This window comes from Natrix helvetica, assembly GCF_964273705.1.
Source record: "Natrix helvetica genome assembly, chromosome: 5".
In the NCBI taxonomy this organism is placed as follows: domain Eukaryota; kingdom Metazoa; phylum Chordata; class Lepidosauria; order Squamata; family Natricidae; genus Natrix; species Natrix helvetica.
In genome coordinates, this window is record NC_138551.1 from 142,029,209 (window position 1) to 142,044,763 (window position 15,555).

Here is a 15,555-nt window from a genome sequence, read left to right on the forward strand (position 1 = left end):
ATGAGTCACGTGGTGATTAAGTGAACCCTGATTATCCCCATTGACTTTGCTTGTCAGAAGGTCGCCATGTGACTCTGGGACCCTGCAGCTGTCATAATTATGAGTCAGTTGCCAAGTATCCGAACGAAAATCAAGTGCTGCCGTGGTCGTAAGTGTGAAAAATGATCATCAGTTACTTTTTTCAGCGTCGTCGTAGCAGTAGCGATAGCACCTAGACTTATATCCCGCTTCACAGTTGCTTTTTACAGCCCTCTCTAAGCAGTTGACAAAGTCAGCCTCTTGCCCCCCAACAATCTGGGTCCTCATTTTATCCACCTCGGAAGGATGGAAGGCTGAATCAACCTTGAGCCAGTCAGGATCGAATTCCCGGCAGTGGACAGAGTTAGCCTGTAATCCCACATTCTAATCACTGGGAGGGAAAGAAGGAAGGAACGAAGGAAGGGAGATTGCAATAGCACTTATATCGTTTCACAGTGCTTTTACAGCCCTCTCTAAGCAGTTGACAGAGTCAGCCTCTTGCCCCCCCCCCCAAAAAAAAACAATCTGGGTCCTCGTTTTTAGCAAACTCTTAAGGATGAAAGGCTGAGTCAGCCTTGAGCCAGTCGGTCAGGATTGAACTGCTGGCAGTTGGCAGAATTAGCCTGCAATACTGCATTCTAAACACTGGGGAGGGAGGGAAGCAGGCGAGAGGGAAGGAAGCAAGGAAGATAGCAATAGCACTTAGACTTACAGTATATACCACTTCACATTGCTTTTACAGCCGCGCTCTAAGCGGTTGACAGAATCAGCCTCATTGCCCCTAACAATCTGGGTCCCCATTTGACCCACCTCCGAAGGATGGAAGGCTGAGTCAACCTTGAGCCTGATCAGGATCTAACTGTTGGCTGTAGACAGAGCTAGCCTGCAATATTGTATTCTAACCATTGGGAAGGGAGGAAGGATGGATGGATGGATGGATGGATGGATGGATGGATGGATGGATGGATGGATGGATGGAAGGTTAGACTTGTATACCGCTTCACAGTGCTTTACAGCCCTCTCTAAGCGTTTGACAGAATCAGCCTCTTGCCCCCAACAATCTGGGTCCCCATTTGACCCACCTCAGAAGGATGAAAGGCTGAGTCAACCTTGAACCTGGTGAGATTCGAACTGCCAAATTGCAGTCAGCAGAGAGGTAGCCTGCAGTACTGCATTCCAACTTTGTGACTTTGAACGGTCACTAAATGACCGTCGAGGATTGCCCATACTGTTGGTTTTTTTTAAAAAAAATGAATGAATTGCCTTGTTCCTTCTTCCCTCTGCAGGTGGGCCTTTTTGTTGACTTTTTCGTCCACCTCTTCACCAGAATCAAATTCCATGTGGTTCAGAACTGTATCTTTTCTAGTTTGTGTGGTGGTCTTGAAAGTTGATGGGGGAGAGAGAATGACCAGGCCACCGGGATTCCCCTTGAAGGACTCCTGCTGGCCTGGGCAGGGCCCAGTGTTTGGGGCCAAGCAGTTACTCTCCTCTTGGGCCAGGTATTTTTTCATGAACATCAGTTGGTGCTTCTCCTTCCTTTCCTTGACTCCGTCTCTGTAGCGGTGGAGGACTGCAGCGAGAAAGGTTGCCTGGCCATTTCCCTGCTGGAGCTGCTGGGCTTCAACCTCACCTTCATCTTCCTGGCCAGTCTCTTTGTCTTAATCCAGGTGAGGCTCCCTTTAAGGTTCTCCGTTCACCAGGAATACATTTACAATCGACAGTAAGAGGGCCAGAGAATAGATGGCACTTACGAGAGTTGAAATTTGGTTAGAGTTGTCAACTTTTTTAAAATTAGCTTGTAATTTTATAATATCTCTGGGGATGAAAATGCTGGTTTCTGAATCTATATGTATATATAAAAATGTCTGGGTGTATTCCAGCATAACTCTGGAATGCCTCGAGCATTTTCAACCAAACTTAGTAAACAGATGACTTACACTCTGGAAACAAATACTGTGGGGATAAGACATCCCTAACAACTCTCAGTGTGTGTCCGTGTGTGTGTGTGTGTGTTCCAGCATAACTTCGTAACACCTGGGCCGCTGTGTGTTCTGTTAAGATGCAGCCTGTTGTGCCTTAAAATGGCTTCTACTATACAGCACAGTGGAGTTGCCAAGGTAATGCTTTCACAGTACTCCACAAGGGGGCTCCGTCTGGTAAGGGGGAAAATCCAACATTAAACATTATGTTTGGTCCAGACATTTTCCCCCTATAAATAAATACCTGGGCAATGCCGAGTTACCAACTAGTGTAAAATAAAAAAGAAAATGATAGGGAAGATAAGGTAAAGTATAGGGAAAAAGGGGAAAAAGAAGGAAAAGACGTTGGTTTCCAACTCCCTTTGGTGCGGTAGAGTGAGATAATATCAAACCTCAACTTCTTTTACTTTTACATAATAATTTACATAAATAAATTAAAGTCATTTTTAGAACAGAATAGAATAGATTGAATTCTTTATTGGCCAAGCGTGATTGGACACACAAGGGATTTGTTTTTGGTGCAAATTCTCTCTGTACATAAAAAGCAAAGATACATTCGTCACAAATCATAAGGCACAACACTTAATGATAGTCAGAGGCTACAATTAAGCAATCAAATCAGACTAGGAAGCAATCAATATAAATCGTAAGGATACAAGCAACAAAGTTACTGTCATAAGTGGGAGGAGATGGGTGTTAGGAACATTTGTTTAGCAGAGTGATAGCATTCGGAGGGGTGGGGGAACTGTTCTTGTGTCTAGTTGTTCTGGTGTTTTAAGGGTAGGAGTTGAAACAATTTATGTCCAGGATGGGAGGGGTCTGTAGTATTTTCACAACCCTCTTTTTGACTAGTACAGTATACAGGTACTCAGTGGAAGACAGGTTGGTAGTAACAGGTTTGTTTTTTCTGCAGTTCTAATTATCTTCTGAAGTTTGTGTCTTGTTTCCATTTCTAGTTTCCATTTCTAGTTGTCCCAAGTACAAATAATTCTGAGATATAATAATCATAATATTCACAATAATATTTCATCACATTGGTGTTAAATCTCATAGTAGTCATGATATTTGCTTATACGTTTTAAAAAACCTCCTTTATACAATTAGTCCTCCTCCTGTATTTCCATATTTCTAGCTTCAGTTTTGATTGGCTAGCCATTGATAAAACAAGTCCCATGTTAAAAAGTATTCAGTTTCTTCTTTTTCCTTAACCTTAAGTGTTAATCTATCCATTTCTGCACATTCTAATATTTTTGTAATTACGATTTCCTCTGTCGGGATCTCTTCACTTCGCCATTGTTGTGCAAATGCAATTCTAACTGTGGTTAAGACATGTAAAATTAAGTATGTATTCCCTTTGTTATAGTTTTTGGTAAGATGCCCAACAAGAATATTTCTGGTTTTAAATCTCTATGTTGTTTTATTTATTTTTTCCAATCATGTATATATTTTTGTCCAGTACTTTTTGGCTTTTTGGCATGGCCACTACATATAATATGAGTGCAGGGTTCCAAATAACATCCAAAATTAAATCGGCATCCAAGGCAAAGTATTGCTCAAAGTACCAATTTATTAAGAGCCATGCTGGCACATCTGGGGAAACCCGAATCTGAAAGCTTCCCAGTTTTCCCCATCCAGTTGAAAGTTCAAGATCCTGCCCCCACACCCACAAGTTCACCACATGGTCCAATCTCCCACTGCCATGCTGGCAGTTCCACCCATCCAATTCCGGTCAGGTGCAGAGGTGCAAAGTCAAAGGATGACCTTGGCTTTCTAGAAAGAATGTTGTTATGGCTACATAGCATCTAACTCCGTACCATCCCCACTCCCGTTTTCCCACAATAGAAAATGCATAGTAGAATCATAGAAAGTGTGGCAGGCCAAAAGATCCAAAAGGAATATGGCTGCAGGCCTGACAACGAGCCGGGTGTCTGGTTACATTTCTAACATTTAGCAGAATTGTCCTTAAACATCTTTGCCAATCTTGTGGGTGAAAAATGCCATCTATAAAACATTTTATAAGTGGCCCGCGTTGTGCTTTCCTTTCCAGCCAATAGCTGCCGGATCTGGGATTCCAGAGATCAAGTGTTATTTGAACGGGGTCAAGGTCCCTGGGATCATGCGCCTTCGGACTCTGATCTGCAAAGCACTGGGGGTCCTTTGCAGCGTGGCTGGAGGTAACCCCAAAACCGTCGCTCATTCACGGTCTTTGGTCTTTCTGGCGTTGCGAAGGGAGTTGGCTGCGTTCCCGTAACTGGCTGTATCTTTTCTCCCAGGTCTTTTTGTAGGGAAGGAAGGCCCCATGATCCACAGTGGCGCTATCGTCGGGGCTGGCCTACCTCAGGTGAGCGCGAGCACGAGGCTCGTCCAGTGGTGGGATTCAGCCAGTTTGCAGCACATCGGGAGAACCGGTTGTTAACTTTCTGAGCGGTTTGGTGAACTGGTTGCTGGGAGAAATCATTAGGGCAGAGAACCGGTTGTTAAATTATTTGAACCCCCATCACTGGGCTCATCCCAATGGGACGGAAACACCTTTTTTTGAAAATACTGTATTTTTCGGACTATAAGACACACCAAGATTTTGAAGAGGTACATTAAAAAAAAGGTTTTTGATTCAATTCTCCTCCTTCCTTCTTCTATTTGGTGGTTTGCCGAGGCTTCAGGTCCACCATTCAGTGAAGCAAGCGGCGAACGCTTACATGCTGGGTTAAAAAGGGTATCCCCAGTCGTAACGGGCGATCGCCTTCCACCTCGTTCGTTCTGGGGTGTCCCTACTTCTCCGCTTCACCCTTCAAGCTCAGCGCATCCCTCTGGGGGATCCTCCAAGCGTGTATATCGGGGTTCAAAAGGCAGAGCCCTGCTTTCTTCCCCGCACTTGCCTCCATGTCACCACAGGAAGGGCAAAAATGAGCAAAAAACTCCCCATTTTTCGCGAAAATGGCCCTGTTTTTTGCAAAAAAAACCAGGGCATGCATAGGCTTTCGGAGGCTTGTAGAGTGCTCCTGGGGGCTGCAGGGGGGTCAAAAAGGAGCAAAAAACAGCCCATTTTCCACTCATTTTTTGCTCTCTCCAGCCCCGAGGAGCACTTTGCAGGTCTCCCAAACCCTCTGCACGTCCATTTTTGCGAAGGAGGCAAGGTTTCGGGAGGCCAAAAATGCCGTATTCAGTGTATAAGACACACCCATATTTTCACCCCCTTTTTTGTGGGGGAAAAGATGCGTCTTATAATCCGAAAAGTACGGTGTTTGGTATGTTCCAATGCAGATTTTTTTTAAAAAAAGATGAGTTTTAGTTAACGCTTTTCAGGGGGTTTCATTCGGGGCCAGAGATTTCTGACGGGAAAAATCCCAGGTCTGCCACTTGCGTCTTTCAGAATTTAGCCAACCTAGAACGGGCGCTGATCCCTGACCCCAGATGTGTGAGCTTTGTGTCTGCTTTTTGCAGTTGTGAGATTTAAGAAGAGTTCATCGCCTTTTCAGGTTTTTCTTTCCAAAAAGAAAAAAAAAATGGACACTTCAGATAATTACAGGTAGTCCTCCACTTACGGTCACAATGGCGGCCAAAAGTTCTGCTGCTAAGTTGAGACATTTGTTAAACGGGTTTCGTCCCATTTTACAACCTTTCTTGCTGCAGTCGTTAAGTGAATCTCTGCAGCTGTTAAGATTAGTCACACAGTTGTTAAGTGAATCTGGCCTCCCGCCCCACCCCCACCCCCGTTGACTTTGCCTGTCAGAAGGTCGCCGAAGCAGATCGCGTGACCCCGGGATGTTGCAACCGTCATAAATACGAGTCAGTTGCCGAGCCTCTCAGTTTTGATCACGTGACCACGGCGATGCGGCAACGGTCGTAAGTGTGAAAAATGGTTGTAAGTCTCTTTTTTCACTGCCGTTGTCACTTTGAACGGTCACTAAATGAATTGTTGTAAGACCTGTGTAGTATCACTCCCTGTGAATTTTGTCTGGGTTTTTTTTTTTAATATATATAAAACTTGGCAAAGCAGCAATTATCCTTCATTCACTTAACTTTTCCTTCTCTCTCTCTTTTTATTTTTTTAAAAAATTTTATTCGCTTACATAGCATTTAAAGTATACATTCACATAGTTGTTATTCTTTTATACATTTATCATTCTTATACATATGTTATTTCATTTAATAGGTCATAATACACAATTTGGGTTGCTTTATTTACAATCCCTTCTTCCTGTTGTAACACCACCTCATTTTCCCATCCTTTTATCCCTCCCTCCCTTCTCTACCTTCTTCCTCTCCTTCCCCTCCCTTCTTCCCTTGCCATTCTCCCGCTCTTCCTCTTCCCCTTCCTACCCTCTCTCCTTCTCTTCCTCTCCCTTCCATCCTCCTCTCCTTGCCCCCATCTTCTTTCTTCTTCCCCCATCTTCCTTTCAAGTTCTCCTCCTTTCTCTTTCTTTTCTATTATTGTAGATGTCCCTTTCCATCCTCAGTTTATTATTTCCTTGGGATGGTATTTCCGCAGACCCAAATATAATTTGATATCATTTCTTATTCCCTTACCTTCGCTTATCTATCCTAGCTATATTTTCCTCCCCTTTATATCTCGCTTTTGGCTGTATACTTGTATATTTAACATTTTCTTTTCTGTTTTCCCCTTCTCCCCCGTCCTTTTCCATTTAACAGTGCCTCGTCTGGGTTCTATATCTTCTCCCTATTTTCTTTTCTAGTTTCCTTTCTCTAGCCAATCATAGAATCTTCCCCATGTCTTGAAGTACTCCTCTTTATCCTTTATTTTCATTGTCAACCTATTCATCTCTGCACAATCTAATATCTTTTTTTATTATCTCTTCATCCGTTGGTAGCTTATTTGATTTCCAATTTGGGGCAAATACAATTCTTGCTGCTGTAGTTAACGTGTATAATCAAATAGGTATCCTCTTTCTTGAATTTCTCCCTCTCTTTCTTTGTGCAGTTCCAGAGTATCTCTTTAAGGAAAATCCAGTTTAATTTCCCCTATTTCCGAAGTGACAGGTACGGTGGCTGTCTGCGTAGGAGAAGCCTGAATGTTTTCAAGTTTGCTTTTTTTCACAGTGGTGAAAATTTAGCTATGTTTTGCTGTGGGTTGCCATGCTGGGTCTCTTATAGAGAAGCAATTGCACCCTCTCATCTTATTTTATTTATTTATTTTCAAAATTTATAGACCGCCCCCTCTCCCCGAAGGGACTCGGGGCGGTGTACAGGCATCTCATTAAAAACAGATACAAAAGATAAACACCCTTAAATACCCTTAAAAGCGAATTAAACCTAAATTCAGCTGTACAGAATAATAAAAGTTAAAATCAACTAAAAAGCGTACCCCTAAAAATTTAAAAATGCAGGCTTGAGGGACTAAAATTGGGATTAGGCCAGGCCGGCTAAATTGAACAGGTGGCTTTTAAGCTTCTTACGGAAGGAGCGGAGGTCGGTGGTAGTTCTAATGTCCGGGGGGAGGTCATTCCAGAGGGTCGGGCCCATCACAGAGAAGGCCCTACTCCTGGGTGTCGTCCGCTGGCATTGCCTAATGGACGGCACCCGGAGGAGTCCCTCTCTGTGAGAGCGAATCGGCCGAAGGGATGTATGGGGCAGGATACGATCCCGCAAATAGCTAGGTCCTGTGCCATGGAGCGCTTTAAAGATGATAACCAACACCTTGAAACGCACCCGGAAAGCCACAGGTAGCCAGTGCAGCCCGCGCAGCAGAGGTGTTACGTGGGAGTATCTAGTGACTCCCACAATTGTCCGCGCGGCCGCATTCTGCACCAGCTGCAGCCTTCAGGTACATCTCAAGGGGAGCCCCATGTAGAGAGCATTACAGTAGTCCAGTCGGGACGTCACAAGCGCATGGGTGACTGTGCGGAGGGCATTCCGGTCCAATAGGGGACGCAATTGGCGCATCAATGGGTGCTTTCTTGATTGAGTGCCAATCAGCTGTCAGGACACCACTGACACCGATGGATGGAAAAGCTAATTATTTTCCTCCTCTTTTTTAAAATTTGTAATTGTGAAATCTGCTCAGCTCTTTAAAAAAGTCTCCGGCTACTCCACGGTGAATAAAACCACCTGCAATTTTTTTTTCTCCCTTGGTATTTTCGAGGCTCCCTAACAGGTTGTGGCTATGAATTAGGGGTGAACTCCTTTTCAAAATCTGCTTTAAAACCACCCAGATCTGAATCGAAAGCCATATTTGCTACTCTGAGAATCTAATTGCCTGGAGCTTTCCTGACAAACCATGACTGAGCAGACTATGGTTTAGCTTCCAGCCAGCATGGACAGTTAAGAAATTCTGAGAAGGATAGTTTTAAACCATCTGTGTATCACTAGAACTTCCCCTTGGGCCTTTTTCGATTCATTGATTATGGACAATTATTTGTCCAGAATGGAATACGGTCCCCTGCTTGAGCAAGGAGTTGGACTAGAAGACCTCCAAGGTCCCTCCTTACCTTGTTGCTCTAGCTCAGTGTTTCTCAAACTTGGCAACTTTAAGTCCTGTGGACTTCAACTCCCAGAATCCCCCAGCCAGCATAGCTGGCTGGGGAATTCTGGGAGTTGAAGTCCACAGGACTTAAAGTCGCCAAGTTTGAGAAACACTGCTCTAGCTTTTGTGAGCCACTTAATGTACTACTTAAAACCCTGATGGAGAACTTACGGCACGCATGCCGCAGGGGGTCACACATGCATGTACAGGGTGGGAGGGGGAGTCCGGGGGCGGCAGCGGGGGCTGGCATCTCATTTTTTGGTTTTAGGAGGCTTCAGGAAGGCCTGCTAGGCCCAAAATGGGGAGCGGGGAGGGGGGCACACGTGTGTGGGGAGCGGGGAGGGGTAGTGCACATGGGCAGGGGGAGCGCAGAAGGGTCGCGCATGCATGTACAGGGTGGTGGGGGGAGTGCGGGGGCGGCAGCGGGGGCTGGCATCTCATTTTTTGGTTTTAGGAGGCTTCAGGAAGGCCTGCTAGGCCCAAAATGGGGAGCGGGGAGGGAGAGCATGCCCAGGGGGTGGGGTGCATTGCTTTATGGGCGTGGTTGCACACTGTTGCGCGCACATGCCCAATTTCAGCATGCGAGGAGAAAAGGGTTAGCCATCAGGGTCTTAAAACACGCCCGTTGCCCTTCCCAGTGGGGTGTGGAAAAATACAATGCTGCTCTCCTATTCATTCTTTCTTCCTCCGACGCCTTCTGTTTTTCCCCCCCTCTCCTCTTAGGGACAAAAGAGATTTTGTTTCTGCTGGTGCGGCCGCTGGGGTGGCTGCAGCCTTCGGGGCGCCCATCGGAGGGACGCTTTTCAGCCTGGAAGAAGGCTCCTCCTTTTGGAACCAGGGCCTCACGTGGAAAGTGGTGAGACCAAACTCTCAGCTCTGGCAAGTGGGTCAGGATGCAAGACCCCTGCCAGTCTCCTGTTCCTGGAAGGTGTGGTGGCCCGCCACCACAGCTGGCAGCAGATTCGGACAGTGAGGAGGTTGGGGAGGAACATGGGCCGGTCCCGGAGTCTGGGGAAGGCTGTGAGGAGGGCTCTGTGTTGGAGGCAGAGATGGGGCCAGAGCCGTATGCCAGTTATCAGCTGCCTTCGGAATCAGACATCAGTGAGGCAGACAAACATCTGGAGCCTGTTCCCGGTGTATGCATGCACAGAGTTGCCAAGGAAAGGAACAGCTAAAGAAAAGGTTGATTGGGGAGTAAGACCACAGGTGGACTATGAATGGCCCCTCCCAAAGGAAATAAAAGAGGAGCGAAAGGGGAGTGGAGTTTGCAGGAGACAATTAGTTTGCTTAATTGGTTCCTGACTCTCCGAGACTCCTGGCCAAGTTCTGCAGATATCAACCTGGCAGCTCTCCAAGCCAGAGAAGGTCTGTGACCGTAAATCCTCCCTCGAAAGACTTTGCTGGATGTGAATGAGCAGAATTCACAGTCAATGAATAAAAGGGTTTTTCGTCGGGACCAGGAGTTGGCTTCATGCTCTTGGGAAGCCTCGGTCAGGACAGAGGGCTGTCAGCAGACCTTTTTGCTCCGAACATGGCATAGACAGGCAGGCCTCGACCTACGATCGCAATTGAGCCCCGAAATTTTTGCGGCTAAGCGAGACGGTGACCCATCTTACAACATGGCTTGCCACCGTCGTTCTGTGGATCTTGGCAGCCGTTCAGTTAGCAACACCGTGGATAAGTGACACCTGGCTTCCCCCATGGACTTCGCTTCTCGGAAGGTTGCAAAAAAGGCTCGCCCTGGCACACCGCAACCGTCATAAATATGAGTCAGTTGCCAAGTGTCCCGAATTTTGATCACGTGGCCATGAATAGAGGCTGCAACGGTTATAAGTGTGAAAAACGGTCATCAGTTGTTGTTTTTCTCCCTCAGTGCTGTTGTAACTTCAAACAGTCACTGAACGAACGTCGTAAGTCGAAGCTCGCTTTTAGGACCTAGAAAATGGCCACACAGTTTCCGGGAATGACCTGAATTTGCGTGTCTTTTCCTTCCAGCTCTTCTGCTCCATGTCCGCCACCTTCACCCTCAACTTCTTCCGCTCCGGCATTCAGTTTGGAAGCTGGGGGTCTTTCCAGTTGCCGGGGTTGCTGAATTTTGGAGAGTTCAAGGTAGGCCTTACTTGTCTCTGAATCTCTTTTCCTTGGTTAGAAAACTATGTTTTTCTTCTAAAAACCTGTTCTGACCCCTGCCTCCCACGCCTGTGAATAAACCAGAACACAGGCTTGGCTGTTCGCTGCTGTTTAATTACTGAGATAACGAATCCTTTGGCTGAGGGCCCAGACAACTCACGTTCAATAGAGTAGCTCTGCAGCAACCCAGATAATTCAAATGAAGCAATGCAGATAGTCCAAACGAACAGACGCGGCTAGAATACACAGGTAGATTTTCTTAGCTACTAATTTGAACGGTTGTTTTCCTGCAAATGTCCCCTCCCAACGCCTCACCTATAATCTCTCTTGGGAGGGGCCAATCCACAACCACCTGTGCTTAATCATCTTCTTTGAGCCTGCCTACGGAGTTGCTGCTTCCATTTCTTAGCCCTTCTCAATCAGGGACAAACTGCCTTTGATCCTCCCCACTGCTCCATGCCTCAGGCGCCTCCTGGTGGCCAACCAGCCTCTCTGGTCCCTGCTCTGAGTCTGAACCCTGCACAGGGTCCTCCACATCGTCCAGGGGAGACTCATATGGTTCCTCGCTATCCGAGTCCCATCAGCAGCTCAACCAGATCGAGCTGGGCCACAACAAAAACCCATGTAGAAAAATGCCCTCAGCTAATAATAATTCAGAAGGGGACTTGGTGACTAAGACGCTGAGCTTGTCGATCAGAAAGGTCGGCAGTTCAGCGGTTCGAATCCCTAGCGCCGCGTAATGCAGTGAGCTCCCGTGACTTGTCCCAGATTCTGCCAACCTAGCAGTTCAAAAGCACATAAAAATGCAAGTAAAAAAATAGGAACCACCTTTGGTGGGAAGGCAACAGCATTCCATGCGCCTTTGGCGTCTAGTCATGCCGGCCACACGACCACGGAGACGTCTTCGGACAGCGCTGGCTCTTAAGCTTTGAAGCGGTGATGAGCACTGCCCTCTAGAGTCGGGAACGACTAGCACATACGTGCGAGGGGAACCTTTATCTTAATAATAATTCAGTCTTCTTTTATTCCCCTGTGGTTTTCAGATAGGAGGTGGCCTTTGAGACAAGAAACCCCTACTAAAAATGGCCTCAGAGCCTTCCTTGATGCAGGTGTTCTCCCCCAGCTCCCCAAACATGACAAAGTTCCTCTGAACTGAACTCAAAGATTCCTTTATTAGGAACGCCGGCAACCCCGGCAAAAAAGTTTCTCTCTCACCGCAGGCTAACAGGGAGAGGACTAGTTGTCTGCCACACCTATTCATCTCCGTCCCCTGTCTTTTATCCGGGCCTCGCTAGCAGCAGTGGCTCTTCTGTCCCAAGGACCGGCCCATAGATTTCCACTACTCTCCTCTCCTCTGCCTTTTGTGCATCTGCTCATCAGGTACTAGACTCGGCTGTTCTTCCTCTTCCTCATCAGCCACCTCCTGACCTGGAGGCTGTTGGCTCTCCATCACAGGGCTGATGGATGGCCCAGGCCCCGCCTCTCTCTCTCTCTCTCTGACAGCTCCATTCTCTCTTACCCCTTAGAGCTTTGATGCTGACCCTGTCCCACACCTCCTCTTCCTCCTCCTCTGATTCGGCTGCTGGAGGGGCCGGCAGCCAACAGGCCCCTTTTACGTTAGAGAAAGCTGGATTGCGGCCATGAAACATGCAAGGAATTTGCACCACTTACCTTTGTCTTGTCTCTCCATCCCTCCGTCCCCCATCTCCAGTGTCCAGAGTCTAACAAAAAATGCCACCTGTGGACCATCGTGGACTTGGGCTTCTTCATCCTGATGGGGGTCGGCGGGGGCCTCTTAGGGGCCACCTTCAACTGCATCAACAAGAGGCTGGCAAAATACCGCATGAGGAACGTGCACCCCAAGCCCAAGCTGGTCAGGTACCGGGGGCCTTTTCAGTGCTTGGAGGTTATTGGCTTTTTAACGGTTGCTGGAATTGGGGGATAATCCTCTGCGGCACAGTGGTTAGAGTGCAGTACTGCAGGCAACGTCTGCCGACTGCAATTTGGCAGTTCGAATCTCACCAGGCTCAAGGGTGGACTCAGCCTTGCATCCTTCCGACGTGGGTAAGCCAGATTGTTGGGGGCAGGAGGCTGTAAACTGCTTAGAGACAGCTGTAAAAGCATTATGAAGTGGTCTATAAGTGTAAGTGTTATTGCAGCTAACTCTGTCCACTGCCAGCAGTTTGATTCTTACCCGGCTCAAGGTTGACTCAGGCTTACGTCCTTCCGAGGTGGGTAAAATGAGGACCCAGATTGTTGGGGGCAAGAGGCCGACTCTGTAAACTGCTTAGAGAGGGCTGTAAAAGCATTATGAAGTGGTCTATAAGTGTAAGTGTTATTGCAGCTAACTCTGTCCACTGCCAGCAGTTCGATTCTTACCAGGCTCAAGGTTGACTCAGCCTTCCGTCCTTCCGAGGTGGGTCAAAAGGGGACCAAGATTGTTGGGGGCAAGAGGCTGACTCTGTAAACCGCTTAGAGAGAGCTGTAAAAGCATTATGAAGTGGTCTATAAGTGTAAATGTTATTGCAGCTAACTCTGTCCACTGCCAGCAGTTCGATTCTTACCAGGCTCAAGGTTGACTCAGCCTTGCATCCTTCCGAGGTGGGTCAAAAGGGGACCAAGATTGTTGGGGGCAAGAGGCTGACTCTGTAAACCGCTTAGAGAGGGCTGCAAAAGCACTGTGAAGTGGTATATAAGTCTATGGGCTATTGCTATTGTTATGTCTAGTTTAATGAAAATAAGAGCTAGGGGAGGCATCATAGCAGTGTCCCAATATTTGAGGGGCTGCCCCAAGAAGCGGAGGTCAAGCTATTCTCCAAAGCACCTGAGGGCAGGACAAGAAGCAATGGGTGGAAACTAAACAAGGAGAGAAGCAACCTAGAATTAAGGAGAAATTTCCTGACAGTTAGAACAATGAATCAGTGGAACAGAAGTTGCCTCCAGAAGTTGTGACTGCCCCAACACTGGAAGTCTTTAAGAAGATGTTGGATAGCTATTTGTCTGAAACGGTATAGGGCCATGATGGCGAACCTATGGCACGCGTGCCACAAGTGGCACGCGGAGCCATTTGTCAGGGCACGCGAGGCGCTGCCCTGTCAGCTGGCCAGCATGCATGCGTGCGCTGGCAAGCTGAGTTCACCTTTTTAAAAGTTATTGTTCGCCTTCCCCAGGCTCCAGAGGCTTTATAGGAGCCTGGGGAGGGCGAAAAGACCTTCCCCCGGCCCCCCGGAGGCTTTAGGGACCGTCCCTGATGCCTTCGGAACGCTTAAAACCACCCTCGAGCAATCAGGAAGTCACTTCCGGTTTGCTTAGAGGGTGGTTTTAAGCGCTCCGAAGGCTTCAGGGAAGCCTCCGGACAGTCCCTGAAGCCTCCGGAGGGCCTCCGGGGGGTCGGGGGAGGCTCTTTTCGCCCTCCCCAGGCTCCTATAAAGCCCCTGGAGCCTGGGGAGGGCAAAAAAAAAATGTAAAAATGGGGGGGTCACACGTTGTGCGCGCATGTGCACTGGGGGGGGATCGCGCGTTGCATTATGGGTGCGGCACGCCCGCACTCGACCCCCCCTGCGCTCCCCCCACTTGTGGCACGCGAGCCAAAAAAGGTTCGCCATCACTGGTATAGGGTTTCCTGCCTAAGCAGGGGGTTGGACTAGAAGACCTCCAGGGTCCCTTCCAACTCTACTATTCTGCTTTACTCTGTGTAAATCAAGAGAAGGCAGGCACATTTGTGACAATAGCTGTTGGGGTACCAGGGTGTATTGGGGTGAAGAGGAAGGGGCTATGCAAGTAGTCCTCATTTTACAACCACAATTGAGGCCCCCCCAAATTTCTGTTGTTAAGCAAAGACCGTTGTTAAGTGAGTTTTGCCACCCTCCTTGCCACAGTCATTAAATGAATCACTGCAGTCCTCATGTCAATAACACGGTCGTTAAGTGAATCTGGCTTCCTCGTGGACTTTGCCTATCAGAAGGTTGCAAAAGGGGAATCACATGACCCCCCCCGGGACACGGCAACCGTCATAAATATGAGTCGGTTGCCAAGCGGCTGACTTTTGATCCCATGACGGCGGCTTGTAAGTGTGAAAAATGGCCATACGTCACGTTTTTCAGCTCCGTTGTACGTTTGAATGGTCATCAAAACAGAAAGGGTTGTAAGTCAAGGATACCTGTACTTCGTTTTCTGTATACAAGGGGGGACCTGTGGGCAAGTGTGAGGGACACTATTCCCACGTTGCCTTGGGCGCCATGGAGAGAAGACTCACCAGTGCATCTTCACGTTCACTACAGTTAGTCCTCAACTTACGACAGTTCATTTAACGACCGCTCAAAGTTACAACAGCCCTGAAAAAAAGTGACTTGGGACTATTTTTCCCCTGTTGCAACTTTTGTAGCCTCCCCTTGAGCATGCGATCAAAATTCAGGCGCTCGGTAACCGGTTCTATATTTACGGCCATCGCGGTGTCCCCAGGTCACGTGATCTCCTTTTACGACCTTTTTGGCAAGCCAAGTCCACGAGGGAGCCAGATTCGCTTCGCCTAACAGCTGTGGCAAGAAAGGTCATAAAACGGGGCGATATTCCCTTAAACAAATGTCTCGCTTCCCAACAGGGGTTTTGGGCTCCCTGGTGGTCTTCGGTCGAGGACTACCTGCACCTCAAATCAAGGGTTTTGGGGTCCCCTAGCTCAGCTGGAGGGAGGGGCGATGGGTGTGGTCGGAGCTTGTTGCAGAAAAATCACACCTAGAAAGCACACGCAGAGATAACTGATTCAGCAGGATTCATTCACTTCTTCATATACATAAATGTTCTGACCCCCCCCCCCCTTCCTCCTTTTCCCACACAGAACACCCTCCGGAACAATACTATTTAACAGTGTTTATTTCACAGACAGACAGACAGATCCTTGGCAGTAAACCACCACGACAAGGCTCACAAACACAAGACACGAAAGCAGCT

At 47.7% G+C, this 15,555-nt stretch overlaps 1 protein-coding gene across 1 annotated transcript in view; it reads left to right on the forward strand.

The window, feature by feature from the left end:
* CLCN6 (chloride voltage-gated channel 6) overlaps window positions 1-15,555 on the forward strand; it is a 47,590-nt gene that overhangs the window by 9,589 nt on the left and 22,446 nt on the right. The window contains exons 5-12 of the mRNA XM_081954619.1: window positions 1,305-1,371; window positions 1,579-1,685; window positions 4,045-4,171; window positions 4,271-4,338; window positions 6,937-6,995; window positions 9,202-9,334; window positions 10,474-10,587; window positions 12,320-12,486. Coding sequence (XP_081810745.1) covers window positions 1,305-1,371; window positions 1,579-1,685; window positions 4,045-4,171; window positions 4,271-4,338; window positions 6,937-6,995; window positions 9,202-9,334; window positions 10,474-10,587; window positions 12,320-12,486 — 842 coding nt within the window. The remainder of the gene's footprint in view (window positions 1-1,304; window positions 1,372-1,578; window positions 1,686-4,044; window positions 4,172-4,270; window positions 4,339-6,936; window positions 6,996-9,201; window positions 9,335-10,473; window positions 10,588-12,319; window positions 12,487-15,555) is intronic.